The 16,060-nt window shown below is 43.5% G+C and overlaps 1 protein-coding gene across 2 annotated transcripts in view; it reads left to right on the plus strand.

The window, feature by feature from the left end:
- bbs9 (Bardet-Biedl syndrome 9) overlaps nt 1-16,060 on the plus strand; it is a 174,145-nt gene that overhangs the window by 38,648 nt on the left and 119,437 nt on the right. For both annotated transcript variants that reach the window (XM_030073159.1, XM_030073160.1), the window contains exons 13-14: nt 92-194; nt 12,405-12,509. In XM_030073159.1, coding sequence (XP_029929019.1) covers nt 92-194; nt 12,405-12,509 — 208 coding nt within the window. The remainder of the gene's footprint in view (nt 1-91; nt 195-12,404; nt 12,510-16,060) is intronic.

Consider the following 16,060-nt stretch of genomic DNA (forward strand, 5'->3'; position numbering starts at 1 on the left):
ATGTCTCTTCTCTTCTCTTCTCTTCTCTTCTCTTCTCTTCTCTTCTCTTCTCTTCTCTTCTCTTCTCTTCTCTTCTCCTCTCCTCTCCCAGGTGAAGGTGAAGTCCACTTGTGTTTTGCAGTCCTCTAAGCTGACTGTCACTGTTCAGCCTCCTTTGGCCGTCACTCAGGACCAGTTTATCCTGGAGCCTATGGGTCAGTCTGAGTGTGTGTGTGTGTCTGCGTGTGTCTGCATGTGTGTGTGTGTGTGTGTGTGTGTGTGTGTGTGTGTGTGTGTCTGCATGTGTGTGTGTGTGTGTGTGTGTGTGTGTGTGTGTGTTGTCATTGTTCGTCTCCAGTCCCCTTCAGTTAGGTACCCAAATTCCCCTCACGGATCAACAGTGTTGGGACCAGTTACTCACAAAACGAATAAGTTACAATTACTAATTACTTCTGTAAAAAAGTCATTTGGATTACTACTCAATTACTGCTGCAGAAGAGTAATTCAATTACTGGGGAAAGTAATTTTTATGATTACTTTTTTCTTTTCTTAAATCCTCTTATTAATGCACATATTTCTGCGTTGCTGTTGCAGTGTGGACATTGCTGTCAAATTTCATCTGTCATTGTCAGTTTTGGGCACGTTACTTTGAAAAAGTAATTCATTACAGTTTAAAGTAGTGATGCCAGCTTGTCCAAGTGGGGAATTGAACCGCCGGTCTTCTGTATGGCAGGCGGAGATACTATCCGCTCTGCCGTCGGGGAACACGTGCTTTTTGAAATTTGTGCTCATTCTCCATGCATGTTGATAAGTTACGAAAAACTGCAAAGTCCGACCGGTTTGAAAATTGACACACCGCTTTTTCTCCTCAAGATGCACATTTTTGAATAGGATAATAAAATAATAATAATTATTAGTAGTAAGTAACGGCTAGTAACGGCGCATTTTATTGTCAGTAACGGTAACGGCGTTGTAACGGGGAAAACAGTAATTTCTTTGATTACTTGTTACTGATAAAAGTAACGGCGTTAGTAACGCCGTTACTTTGTAACGCCGTTACTCCCATCACTGCGGATCAATAAAGTATTTTTGATTTCTGATTTTTCTGTTTCCTGCTGATGCCTTGTATCGCCGAAGGAGAAAACAAGCACAGATACAGGACAGTCCCAAATCCATTTGAGTAGATGACATAGACATTATTGATTAAGGATGAATGTGACCTAACCCATCCAAATTATTCAAAACGGAGAGCAAATAACAAAGAAAATAATTTACTGGCCAGATAAATGTGTAGTTATCAGCCGTCTGATATAACCTGAAAAATCCTACTGAGAAGTCTGGAAATGCAAATATGGAAAAGTATGTAATTTTCAAAAGGAAAATGTGTAGGAACTTTTTGTTTCTGTATTTCTCACAGCCTTTCTCTCTCTGACACACACTCTCACTGACTCTCTTTCAGTCACACACACACACACACACACACGCACACACTGATATTTATCCAGTGTCAGCCACTTTTCTGCTCTCTGTGCTCTCATTCGTCTCCGTCCTCCTCCGCAGTAAAACCAGACAGACGGACACGCTGTAATAAGTGAGACAGAGAAGTGTGTTAGTGTGAGTGTGTTGGGCTCTTATCAGCTCTACACTGTGTGTTACGTCTGTCAACCCTGACCTGGTAACACACAGCCTCTAACCCCAAATACTGATGTAAGCAATCAAGCTGCTTAAAAAAAAAAAAGAAAGAATCGTCTTACATGTGATGTTTGCCATTTCTGGTTGGAGCTGTTATCCAGGTCTTGACTCTGTTCCATCTATTGTGTGCATTTCTACGTGCAAACATAAATTTACTGAGTGTGTAATGTAAACCATTTGGCGGAGGCTCTCATCCAAAGCGCATTACAATAGCATGAGAAAATACATTTTTAACATGAGTGCTCCCAGTGGGAATCAAACCCCTGGCAGCGTCAGTGCTTTGCTCTACCTGCTGATCTGCTCATGGATTTGAACTTGGAACCCCGCCGAGCTGGAGGGCAGTCACACCTGCAGAGGCTTTGTTTTCTGTTTCTGAACCAGAGCGGAACATTTGACCTTGTTCTATTTTTTAAAATGTTTAATTTTTTATTTTTTTTTGGTTCATTTTGGCTCACACGCTGCCCAGTTATAAGTGAACCTGGGCTTTTAAACAGAGGTCACATGACTCAGCCTAGCTTTTTGATTGGACAGAGTTTCATTTAGAGACCATACTTCCTGTATCTTTGTCCAACATGATGGATTCCGTGCGTTAAATTAGATTCGATTAGATTACACGTATAATCAAAAATAACTAGTTGCGTTTGCCTCTGTTTGAATATCAGTGAAACAAGTCAGAACGTAAATCCCTGAGCCGTGCAGAGCTCAGACAAAACCGACCGTGAACATGTTTTCCTGTCGCTGCGCAGGTGAAGACGGAGGCACAAACAGTTTTTCTCCTCTCTTTTGGCCACTCGTCACATTTTCCTTTCATAATCAGTGAAAGGAAAAGAAAATCTTGCATAGACATCCCAACATTTCCAGCGTAGATCAGCACCAGAAAAATGTGTCCGTCCAGTTTTGCAGACTGGTGTTGTATTCCACACGTCGACTAAATCATGTGCTGTATATTTCTAATCCCTTATACAGTGTAATCTACATTTTAGTTTAGACTCAGCTGGTAACCTTTAGATTGTTTGTGATCCTGCCATTAATTATCCAGTATCAAGAAACTACCAAACTCCTTGGGGTTTACACTCCACCAGAAGATTATTTAACACGAGGAAACAGGTCAGATTAAGTGGAACAGGGTTATGCGAGTACAGCACACATGGCATTGGCAGTAAACACACAACGGGGCAGCTCTTGAGTTTTTGTGAAGCCACATGCACGTGCAAAATCTGGATTAGCACCAGAAAAACACTTTTTTTTTTTTTTTTTTTTTCACTTTCCAAAACTTCTCCCAACGTTTGCTGAAAGCGTCGTACATCACAGAGGAGCGTTCAGTAATTATTTTTTTTGAAAACGACCAGTATGGATTGTAAATTTATGATTTCAAGATGTGAGCAGAGTTCTCGAGCAAAGAGCCTCCGGTTGGAACAGCGTCCATTTATTTTGAGCCTTGAATCAGACCGAACCGTTCCCGGAAACTTTCCCATGATTCATGGTGCGAGCGCGCGGACGTTTAATGCGATTTAGCACAGTGCATTCCTGTGTGTGTGTATGTGGCCTCTGCAGAGCCGTTAATGTGAATTCGATGCACAGTTTGCACATCGCATTTATTCACTGTAATCTCTCCTGCTTCTTGCATATTTCTGTTGCCACCTATTTAACAGTGCATGCATGTTATTTATTTTTTTTAGATTTTCATGTTGTGCATATTTTGTATTTTGTTCTTTTCTTCTGTAAATTCTGCCGTTATTTTGCACACACAAACAAGGCTTTATTACATACCTTTTCAACATACTTCACACATGTTAGTGTTGGCAGTGGGCGGGGCTTAGCACAAACTGGGCTGTAGTTTCTATAGAAATGCAGAGAATATCACAAAACCCTCGGGGTAGGTTGGGGTGCGTTAGGGGGGTTGGAGTTGGTCATGTGTCAAGGCGGCATTGACAAACTCTGCACACTGATTGGCTGAAAGGGGTGTGCCGAGAGGGGGGGCGGGGCTTAGCACAAAAAGGACCGTAGCCGCAGAACCGGCGTGGGCTTTTGGTTCAGGGCAAAACGTTCCAGGTGGTTCTCCTTACCAAGGCAGCAGCTGCACCGGATCAGCAGACGACTTTGTTTGAATAACTTTATTGAAGCTCCCATCGTGACAAAACACACACCTGCTGTTGGGTGGCTCTGTCACGGTGTGTGCAGCTTGCAGCCACAACGAGGGGAAGTAAAAGTCAACGCATGAAATTCATTAAATCAGCGTGCTGCTAAAGTTACGTACATATTATGAAGTAATTCAAAGCATATCTATATTTAAAGTGAGCTAAAATGAGCTAAATTAATCCAGTTCGCTGCATTATAGTTTTTTTTTTTTTTTTAATCAAAATCAATCAATTTTCACAATTCTTTTATTAATTTTCTTGTGAAAGCGAAACATGCATCAGTTCTCCCAACGTAAACGAACTCCTCTGCCGACGCCGTGACATCACTACATAACACAACACAACACTTCTGCTATTTATCATCTGCGTATACTGTATATTTCTTCTAAATTTGCACATTGACCTACATCTATGCACATTTTATACACCTATGCACACGTTTTTTTGCACATTGCTTTTTGCACGCTGGGTTGTACTTAGATCTTACTCTTTATTTTTTATTTATTTAATCTGTAAACTGTGGATACTGCTCAATAACTGCGAATTTCCTTCAGGATGAATAAAGTATCTATCTACCTATCTATCTATCTATCTATCTATCTACATCTGTTGCCATGGTAACGTGACCCACCTGGAGATGCTGTGATCTGCTGGGAACCAAAAGCTCTCGCCGGTTCTAACGGTTCCGTTTCCATGGCCGTAACTTCCAGTTGTGACCCCGGTGGAGGTCTGCGCTCTGCAGCTCTGCACCCTCATGTTTACATTCTGTTATTAATCTGTTTTCCTCGCTGCATACTTTTATTATTTTTTTGCAGCAACAGCCCAGCTCGCTCACACAGATCATCACAGTGGTCCGAGCTCTGGCCTTTAACAGTCTGATAGCATTTTCACACAGAGGGACACCAGCGGCACGAGGTGATCCAGCCTACAGTCATTAGTCACAGCCTGTATTCTGCCAGCATGAACAGTGAGAGCCACCGTGGCTGAAACACAAACACAAGAGAAACTCAAACTCCATCAACAGGAAATCCAAGCCCCGCCCACGCGGATTGATTGACAGGTGATCTCTGGGAAGTGGTTTCGTTCTCCTGCTCCTCTGTCTTGGCAGAGAAGAAGAACATCTCCGAGCCGTGACTCACTGCCCTGTCACGTTTACGCCGCTAAATAGACGCTTTGTTTACACGAGTTTAGGTAGCGGTCAAACGGGTCAGATTCAGAAGCCACACACACACACACACACACACACACACACACATTTAAACACAAACACACACCATCATTTCCACATAAATACTCAAGCATAGATATCCATGGACACATCAGCATAAACAGATGCATAGACAGACTCACACATGTCACACACACAAGTGCAAATATAGAGTCTGTGTGTGTGTGTGTGCATGCGTGCGTGCATGCATGCGTGTGTGTGTGTGTGTGTGTGTGTTTATGCCACGCTCTTTGTCTCCCTCCACACAGAAATCTGGCGCTGGCCTCCACCAGTCAATCAGCAGCTCTCTACTGGGAAACATGAGAGCCACAGAGCACGCACACACACACACACACACACACACACACACACAGACACACACACACACCCCACACCAGACACACAAAATACTATTTTTTCTCTCACACACGCTCACAGACAAACTCTCACACAAAGACAGGCACTTTTACTGATGAATGGTCTCACTTGAAGACACACACACACACACACACACACACACACACACACACACACACACACACATTAGTGCTCTCTGTCTGTCTCTTGCACCTCCCACTTCTTTCTTTCTTTCTTTCTTTCTTTCTTTCTGTCTTTCTTTCTTTCTGTCTTTCGGGTTGATCCCTGTCTGGCCTGCTTTGGCCCGGTTTGGCCCGGCTCAGGTCAGATTTGGCCCCAGACCGAGCGTTGCACATCTGCTCATCTTTTGGACAGGCTCGGCTCTGAGGATCCCAGTGATTTAGTGGGAGGGGATTTAGTCTAGAAAACACTAGAATGGCCAACAAACTGAGAAATACTGACATATGGATGCTGGTGGATAAACAAACCGCGGTGCAAACAGCCGCCAGTAAAATAATGACAGAAATTTCAGTTGTTCTCCATCAGACGTTTGTTGATTTGTGCGGTTTATTTCACTTTAAAGACGCCACAGGCAGCAGTGTCACATGAGTTGTGTCACTGATTCTTGGGAAATTGGATAAATCACGTCCCACTAAGAAAAATGCTATTTCTGTTGGAAATTTACAACATTTTAATGAATAAAAAGAATCAAGGGCATAATCAGGGGGTCCTTTGCACATTTGTAAGGTTCTTTTATAGGTTTATTTTTAATTTGTATTAATTTAATGATTATATGTTGGCCCATGGCCTACAAAACCAGTTGTCCTAGGATAGGAGATAATCATTTCAACTTGATTAAACAACAAATAGTAATAATTTCACTGAATAATATCTTTACCACATGAAAGAGTACATCATAATATGTATTAAAAACTACAAACGATGGGTTTTGAACAATATTTACTATTATTTTGTAGTTGCTCAAAATGTGTCCCAGATATTCGTCACCACCGTCAGATATATATTTAAAAAAATAATAATAAAAAAACTACAAGGTCAATTCCATTCCTGAGGAGCCCTTTTCAAACCTTCAGCTCTACTGCATGCTTCAAGACCGCTCAGGCTCCTGGAAGTTTGCTATTTTCTCTTAAATCTCTTCATATTTTTGGACACTGCTACTGTCACAACCATAAATTGTCAACACTGTCACTTTTATATAAAAAATATTAAATTAGATTATGGAATAAATGTTTTGTCTCCACCGTCAGACGTCACCACCGTCAGGTTTTCTGTCTGATGGTGATGACTGACGTCTGAAAAATGCTTATAACAGAGCTCAGGATTGTTATTTTTTATACCAAATAGTTAAATAAAGTTGTTAAGCAAGAAGCCATTGACTTGAGTGGTATAAATTTTGGAAATGTATGTTTTAATGAGGCCACTGTCACCACCGTCAGATTAGTGTCACCACCGTCAGAGGCAGTTATATTGGTTTTAAATGAATATGCTTACAATATGTTTCTTTGGTGCTGTTGAATTATTTAAGTATTAGTCTCTTTTAATACAAAAATATGTTTTTCAAATAAAAAAAACATTACAGTGACGGTGTTGACAAAAACAAAGTAGCCTAATAACTGGAAAAATGCCTATTTTATAAAAAAATGCAAAATGAGGAGGTTGCACCGGTACATTGCTGAACAGCCAAGACCTTGGCCTATAATGATATACCTTCAGATTTTGTAATTTAACTCACTTTTTTTTTTTTTTTTTTCAAAATTAAAACCTGTTTTATCCAAATTCCCAAGAATCAGTGGTGTGTCAACATGAGAGTAGCTGCAGCAAATAAACCAGAGTGTCATTGATCAGCCTGCACTTTCCCCTGTTGGCCAGCAGGTGGGGTTTGTTGGGAAATCTGCTGTCGCTTTACCTCACAAAACAAGAACAGGGTGCTGTGCTTGCTGGTTTATGCTAACTCTAAAGGCCCAATCCACTTGTGCTTTCTGAAGCCAGTGTTGGTTTGGGAGCAGCTCCTGTAACGCCACCTAGTGGTTGAAAGCCCGACCAACTCAGTGCGAGTCAAAGACACTGAAACCCAACAGCATAAAAAATAAAGTCAATAGGTTTTTCTCCACAGGATGTTTTGGTCTCAGTAAAATATGCCTCCTTGTGGCATTTTTTTAAAAACACGTCGTCGTTTAGAAGAAAACACACGTTTGTTTCATCTTTTGTTTGTTTGGTGATTGATAGGTCGACCTTTGCCCCGCCCCCTTGCCTCGTTTCAGCTGCTCTGGCTTCAAAATGGCCAATCAGAAGCCAGCTAGTGATGTCACTCACTTCGTTCACTGATTTACTGTCGTTAGTTCACACTACATCCCAGATGATGCGTACCACTCTGAAACACACACACACACACACACACACACACACACACGCACACACACACACACACACACCACATATATCAAGTCGTCCACCTTTCTCTCTCCCCCTGTCGTCCTCTCCTCTTCTGTCTCTGTTTCTCGTCATCTCTCCATCGCTTCATCTCTCACACTTAACATCTCTCTCTCTCTGTCTCTCTCTCTGTCTCTCTTTCTCTCTGTCTCTCTCTCTCTCTCTGTCTCTCTCTGTCTGTCTGTCTCTCTCTCTCTCTCTCTCTCTCTCTGTCTCTCCCTCCCTTCCTCACCATCTCTACATCTGTACTCTCTCACCCTCTCCATTCCTCCCTCTGTCATAGCAATACACTGATACATTCATCTTTACACACACAGATGTGTGTGTGTGCATTCACACACTCGCTCTCATACAAGTCCTCTCCCTGGGAACCGTGTAGCCTGGCCAGCCACTACAACTACTCTGTGTGTGTGTGTTTTGCGTTTTGTAAGTATGTGTGTGTGTGAGAGAGAGAGAGAGAGAGAGCGAGCGAGCTGGAGTTTGGCTCTGCTGCTGCCCCATGTGTCTTTGATTCCCGCACTCAGTGTGTGTCCACACTTGTCTGTGTGTGAATGTTTGGCTCATTGTGTGTGTGTGTGTGTGTGTGTGTGTGTGTGTGTGTGTGTTTGAGTATATGCACTGTGTACGTGTGTGTGTGTGTGTGTGTGTGTTTGTATATGTACAGTGTAAGTGTGTATGTCAAGTCAAGTTTATTTCCGAAGCTTTGATCGAATTTGTCACAAAGTGCTGCTGAAAACAAAGGACAATACACATGTTGATTCATGTGTATGTGTACATGTATGTATGTGTGTGTGTGTGCGTGTGTGTGTTGTCCGGTCTTGGCGGGGGTGGGGGGGTTGCAGGGGAAGTGAGGATGAGGAGGACGGAGGAAGAGGAGGGGAGGTAGCGCCTTCTGACTTTTATTGTTATTCCAGTCTTTATTCGTCTCAGATGGCGACTCAAACCTCTGTTCACCACACACTGCCTCCTTTGTTCTCTCTCTCTCTCTCTCTCTCTCTCTCTCTCTGCTCCCTCTCTCTTTTACTGTCCCTCTCTTTCTCTATTTTCTCATTTTATTTTTTCTCCCCATCTTTCTCTGCATTTCTCCTCATTCATTCTCTGCTCTCTTTCTCAAAACTCTGTCCCTTGATTCTTTCATTTTGTGCACTGTCCTTATTTCATCTCTGCTTCCAAATTATATTTATTGCAGGGATGCACCGACTGCAACCCTGACGACGCCGCTCCTGGCCCATTCAGGTTTTCTATAGTTTCATGTAATTTACAGTCTACACTAATCATTGTTGTACCAAGAAAATGAGTATTTTCATCAGGGTGATGGGTTTACAAGTGTCGTGTTAATTTTTCATGTTTTTTTTTTTTTTTTTTTTTACGTCTTTAAAAACAGTAGCACTCACATGAAGGAAAATCTCTGTCTCTCATTCACGCTCACACACACATACACACACGCTTACACACCCTTTGCCAAGCACGCAGTGTCATTTTCATATGACTAACTCTGAAACCACAGCTTCCAGTTTGCCAGTTCAGAGTCGTGGAGACCAGCACTTCTCAAACTGAGCTCCAGGGACAGAGAGGCTCCGGGGGCAGAGAGGCTTCCGGGGGCAGAGAGGCTTCCGGGGGCAGAGAGGCTCCGGGGGCAGAGAGGCTCCTGGGGGCAGAGAGGCTCCGGGGGCAGAGAGGCTCCGGGGGCAGAGAGGCTCCTGGGGCAGAGAGGCTTCCAGGAGGGGAGAAGTGCTTGTTGGGGTTCTCAGGGGGCCTCCAGGGTTTATTGAGGGTCTTCAGATAGTACCGTGCAAAAACTATGGGCTCTATTTTCCAAAACACACCAAGGTGATGTCGGTGTTGAAAATTGCAAAAATAATAACAACGATAGTAAAAATAATAATGAGAATGATAACAATAATAATAATAATAACAAATCCTGTGTGTCCCGAGCGGACTGACACATGACCTCAGTGTTTAACACACACATTCACCTGCTGCCCTCTGAGCGGGTCAAGATGTGTGGTAATGTATGTACAAAACCACACACACACACACACACACACACACACACACACACGCACGCACGCTCCTCCCTCTCCCGTCTTCCTGTGCGGTACAGATGCCCATCTGAACCATCTCCACCCCTGTTGACCTCTGACCCTCCCAAATAGCCACTTTAACCTGAACCTCAGAGAGAGAGAGAGAGAGAGATCAAAAAATAGGAAGAGGAGGGTGCATAGGAGAGCAAGAAAGGAGGGAGCAAGAAGAAGGAATAGAGGAGGAGAAGAGGGGGCAGGGGGGATTATTGTGTTGTTTGTTGGTCTTAATGGGCCTGGGAACATTTAAAGCACTTAAAGCAGTCTGACCAGTTTGACCTCCAGGACACCCAGGTCAAAAAACTGATGATGAGAGACAGGAGAGGAGGAGGAGGAGGAGGAAAGGCAGCATTAGGGAGAAGGACAGATGGAAAGAAAATGAAAGGAGTAAGAACAGATCAAGATAAATGACAGAGGGAGAGGAGAGAGAGCACAGCGATAGAAAATAGAGGTTAATTTATGGTGGTTTAGTGTCTCAGGATGGTGCGACTTCTGACTCTGGACTTATTTTATAAATTCTGCACAAGTGAAGCTCAGATAAAAACAGAAGCAGAAAACTGCATTTAGGAGTCACTGATGTCAACAAACCATCCACAGTCATATATTTTTGAGAAGGCTTCTGTATGAACGGAGAAATAAACGGATGGATTTCAGGTCACTATAAAGAATGTGGTGATGGAGGCATGCAGTTCTTTCTCTTGTGTGTCTGAATAGTTTTCTTTCTGTTTTATTGTGAATTTTTCTACATCACCTTGTTACTTTAATCTGTTGTGATGCTGTGTGGCTGCCAGGTCTTTCTTGTAAAAGAGATTTTTAATCTCAATGGGGCTTCCTGGTAAAATAACTAGAGAGGCTTTTTTAAAAAAAAAAATCCTTGAACACACACACACACACACACACACACACACACACACGCACACACAGAGAGAGAAAGAGAGAGAGAGCGTGAGCTCCTACTTAATGAGTTGGCAATGTTGTTCTTAACTTTAATGCCAATAAAGAAAATTGAATTGTATTGAGTTAAGAAAAAGGTCTTCGGACGGTTCCTGGTTTAACCCCTGGCTCCTCCAGAGAGTGTGACCAAATGCCCCTGAGCAAGGCACTGAACCCTTAGCTGCTCCTGATGGGCAGCTGGAACCTGGCATGGTACTCTCTGCTGTGTGTGTGTGTGTGTGTGTGTGTGTGTGTGTGTAAAACACTGGAAAGAGCTTTGAGTGGTCAGTAGGAAAACGCAAGAGAAATGCAGACCATTTACCGTTCAGAATAGATGGAAAGGGAGGGAGGACAAGAGGGAGAGGAGGAGAGGAGAAGGAGATGAGGAGGCCTCGCTGTCAGGGTGGAGGTCCTCTCTCTCTCTCTCGCCCGCTCGCTCACTGTCTCTCCATCTTGTCGTTTATCTTGTGTCTCTTGCTCAGGCGGGGAGGACGCGTCGTCCTCTCTCCTTTCATCTCCTCTCATCCATCTTCCCTCCTCCTGCTCTGCCTAACCTCAACTCGAGAGGCCTCGTCTGGCCCTGAAGGCGTGTGTGTGTGTGTGTGTGTGTGTGTGTGTGCCCGTGTGTGTGTGTGTGTGCGTGCGTGCGTGCGTGCGTGCGTGCGCGAGCAAAGGAAGAGGTCAGAGGGGTTCTGTGTGACTGGTGGGAACATTTAATTCAAATGCAACACAGACAGATCATTGGTCAGATGAATAACACCCAGCACACACACACACACACTCACACACACACACACACATCTTTTCCATTAGGATGCATATGTATGTGTGTACGAGCAAACACACACACACTCACACAAACATAGTTGAGGTTCAGTCACCTGTAACAGGCTGAGCGCAGGAACATCACGGCCCATTACCCCACCACACCACCGCCTGTGTGTGTGTGTGTGTGTGTGTGTGTGTGGGGCTGCTTGAAGCCATTAGCTGTAATATATCCTTTCCTCTCCGTCTGTATTCGATCCCTGCTTTTTCTCCAGGCTTTTTCTGCTCTCTCTCTCCCTCTCTCTCTCTCTCTCTCTCTCTCTCTCTCTCTGTGTTGGTTTAGGCGTATTTAAAGGGAAGCTACAAGTCATCACCCCTCTCTCATGCTACATATAATTTCTGGGTGTATGTGTGTGTGTGAGTGTGTGTGTGAGAGTGTGTGTGAGTTAAAGTTCTGGTTCATGTTGTTAATCCTCTGTCCTCACCTTGCCTGGAGATGTTTTAGGGTTACCATAACTGTGTGTGTGTGTGTGTGTGTGTGTGTGTGTGTGTGTGTGTGTGTGTTTGGAAGGTCTGGTTAGTGTTTGGTCTGCTGCATCCTGCCCTGTCCACACCTTGAGCATGTGGATTCTTCAAATGTGTGTGTGTGTTTGTGTGTTTGTCTGTGTGTCTTTGTCTCTGTGTAAACATCGACGAGTGTTGGTCCTGTCTCCAGATTTTGGCTCCTCTACATTGTGTGTGTGTGTGTGTGTGTGTTTGTGCGTGTGCGTTTATGTTAATGTATCTCTGCCCTCTCTCCAGGTATTGGTTCCTCTACAGTCGTGGCGTTTTCTGCTTTCCTTAATGGTCACTACCCACCTGCCGACCTGACCGGAGACATCACAGTGTCCTACAACTCCCCAACAGGTACACACACACACACACACACACACACACACACACACAAAGGATTTCAGGACAACAATACAGCTTCTCTGGTTTCAAAGAGTAATTATAACCAAAACCCAAATACATATGAAATCTATGAATATGAATACATGTGAATGCTTATGAGTGGCGCCTGGTCTTTGGTGTCAGGTGAAGTCACCACCCATACAGAGGACAACAGGTGGTGACATCACCTGCCTACTTTTCACCACTAGAGGTCAGACATTTGGGATTTAGTTGCTGTTCAGCAGTGTTGATCATTTGCCTGCTGAAACGTTAAAGACCCCGTGAAACAGACTCTCACCTTCTTGATTTGACGTGTTCCCTGTTGAAACCGGACGTTTGAGCAGGATCATCCACCAGTGCAAACCAACCGGACGTCAGCTTTGGGAGAGAGATGCGGTTTTATTTGAAGGAACGAGGTGGATGAGAGAGGATGTTTAAAGATGTGGTTGGAATTATAATTTACAGCCGCTCGTGCAGGATGATGTCACCGTCTAAGAGCGTCTGTTTCACAGGAAGGAGAGGTCATGCGAGGTCATTTCATGGGGACTTTAACAGCAGCATCCTCCTCCGCCGCCCAGTGACAGTGCTGCAAATATGCAAAAATTTACAGAAACAGTAAAATAATAATACAGCAACAGCACTGTGCACTGACTGTAACAGAGCTGACACTGTGGTGGTAACAGCACTGTCACGATGTAGTGTGTGCTTAACTAGACTGACACTGATTAACAGCAGTGACATTCAACATTACTGACATTTATCTGTGGCAGCATTAAGCAGCGGCCAGGCATGTACAATATATCGATTTATGATATGTTATCCTCCAGTAAATGAAAAAATTACATTATTGTTGAAAATTCCATCCGACAATGTGGAGCCCCTGCTTCCAGTAGCTGTGGTTCTTCTGTGGCTCTGTGCCTTGACATTTCAGTCATGTCCAGGGAAAACACACACTGAAGACGATCAGAAGTCTTAAATGTTTATGTGTTCTGACTGGCTGTCATTAGACATTATTTTAAACAAGCACTACACTTCCAAAGGCTTTCTAATGTCATCGCTTTAAGAGAAAAAAGATCAATATTTGATGAAAACTGTGCATAAAAACAGCATTTCTTGTGTGAATCTTTTTTTTTTTTTTTTTTACAACAATTGCATTGATCATGGTAAAATAAACTAAAAATTAGCCGTCATACCTTCATAGTTTTCTTGACATTTCTGCAAATCGAAGAGGTGTAACATTAAGTATTTTCATTATAATGCTTATTTATTGTATGCATTGTTTATAAATAATGCTTATGTATTGGGTTAAAGTTGTTGCATCCTTACATCCAGCATGGCACTAACATGTAAGGCGAGTTAAGCCTAAACGCGCCGTCACTGAGTGTGTTCTGTAACGGAGCTGACCTGCTGTAAGGACGCAGCAGCTCCGCCTGAGCCCCGTTCATCTCCCCGCTCCCTGCAGGCATCTGTTTCCAGGCCCTGCAGTGTTTCTGGAAGACATTACTTTCCCCTGCACACCAACAAAACCTCTTTTTATTTCAAATGTCACAGAACTCTTTAAAAAAAAAAATACTGATTTCAGCTTCACTCAGAACCCAGCTCATGAAAAAAAAACAAAAAAACGCTGTTTTCATGCTATTGTTTCCCTTGGACTACATTTGCTTTGGCAGGCGTGCACTGGCAGTAACATTTCTCCCTCCCCAGAATCACTTTTAATGTGAAATGACTGGAAACATTGGGAAGCATTTTTTTATGTTTTGCTTTATTGTGATGCTAAAAATAGCTGGGAATGAAGAGTCTGGACTGTTTCAATGGACCTTGGGAGCCAAGCAGTTGGGGAAAGTTTGAGAGGGGGGTGTGCCTGGGAAGGGTTGGATTGGAGGTAGGACTGGAACACAATAGGTTTATTAAAGGATGGAGGAAGAGGAGGCACGCCAGGGGGGAAAGATGAGGAAGGAGGTGGGGTGTTCGTGGGAGCAGAGGTATGTTACGATGAAGAGGAAGAGGAGGGAAGAAAGAGAGAGAAGAAATCTGGAGGGCAGAAATAGAGTAGAATAGAAGTCAATGCAATACAGTGTCATTTTTCACATCAAGTTTAAAATTGACCACTTGAGAGTCAGTAATTATCACTGTGGCCAATATCGCCATAAACACACATACCTCTACATTGCATTGGTGTGTGTGTGTGTGTGTGTGTGTGTGTGTGTGTCTGGAAGTGTGTTCCAGCACTGCTAATCTCCATTAATGCCCAGTCTCCTGTCTCTTCCTCTAAATGCCGTCCCGGTATGGGAGGAATGCATCAGTGTCTCTTTCTCTTTCTTTGCTTCTCCACTCCCACCCAGGGGTGATGATTACGCCTTAACCCCCCCCAACCCCACCCCACCCACACCCCACCACCACCACCCCCCCAGCCCCACCCACCCCTTGGCTACTGTGCCCGTCTTTAAGCCCTACAAAGGGTTTGACATTTAAGAAGACTCTTGACTCCTTAAGCCCTTCAAAAGGAGGCTCGCTGGTGGCAGGGGTCGTTACAATTTAGAAAGAATTTCATTACTTGCTTCTCTGTGATTTTCCCAACACCCTGACAATGGGATTTACCCAAACACACTCCACAGGGATCAAGTGGTCAATCTGACATTTACAGTACAGTTGTTACCTCCTGTACGGCGGATATTTAAAGGGTCATTGCTGATCATTTCCACGAAGCACAGCCAGCCCATGAATCATTGTTTGCTAGCCCGGCTTGTGTGGAAACCTGGGAGCCCGTTGGCAGGCCTCCTTGTTTTCTCCTGTATTTTTGCTTGCCAGAGGGACAAGTATCTCCATGTGTTGATGTTTCTAAGAGCCTGTAGTATTTTCATAAGGTCTTTGTTGAGCTGTCTCACATGGAAAGCCTGGGTTAGTGACCTTTATAGACCAGCCGGTGGCCGGTTCATTTCTGCTCCCGCTGCCGCTGATTTTCAGTGCAGCTGCTTTGGACTGTTAGGTTTTTCCATTTCACTTTTCATTTTTCTACAAAGTAGGGATCGACCAATCATCTTCCCTGGACAATTATTCAGACGACACCATAACTAGGACATCATTCAGAGCTGATATGAATATTATCTTGCTCCTGTAATGTAAAAATTCTGCTTTGTGAGGAGGATTAAGCGCAATAAGAACCTTCTTGGTCACATATTATTATATCTACTGAAGACCTTTTCATTATATGTGTTTGGACAACAGTAATTGCACATTCAGACTAAACACGAAGTAAATTTTCACTCACAGATTTTTTGCTCAATTTGAAAGATTCCAACATGCGAATGCTCCAATTAAGTCTTTTGCGTCATTTGCAATGCAGAAATTTGCATGATTCATGTGACCCGGTGCCAGTTCATGTCTGTTTGTGTCTTTGCATTGACTCACGTCACATTTGGTCTGAACACACACTTCAGCTTTTCATTTGTTGTTTTGTGGTTTTGTTGTTGACTCTGGAATGAATAAATAAATATATGAAAATGAATAAACACTGTTTTCAGAAA

Source organism: Myripristis murdjan, chromosome 16 (genome assembly GCF_902150065.1).
Source record: "Myripristis murdjan chromosome 16, fMyrMur1.1, whole genome shotgun sequence".
NCBI classification, from domain to species: Eukaryota; Metazoa; Chordata; class Actinopteri; order Holocentriformes; family Holocentridae; genus Myripristis; species Myripristis murdjan.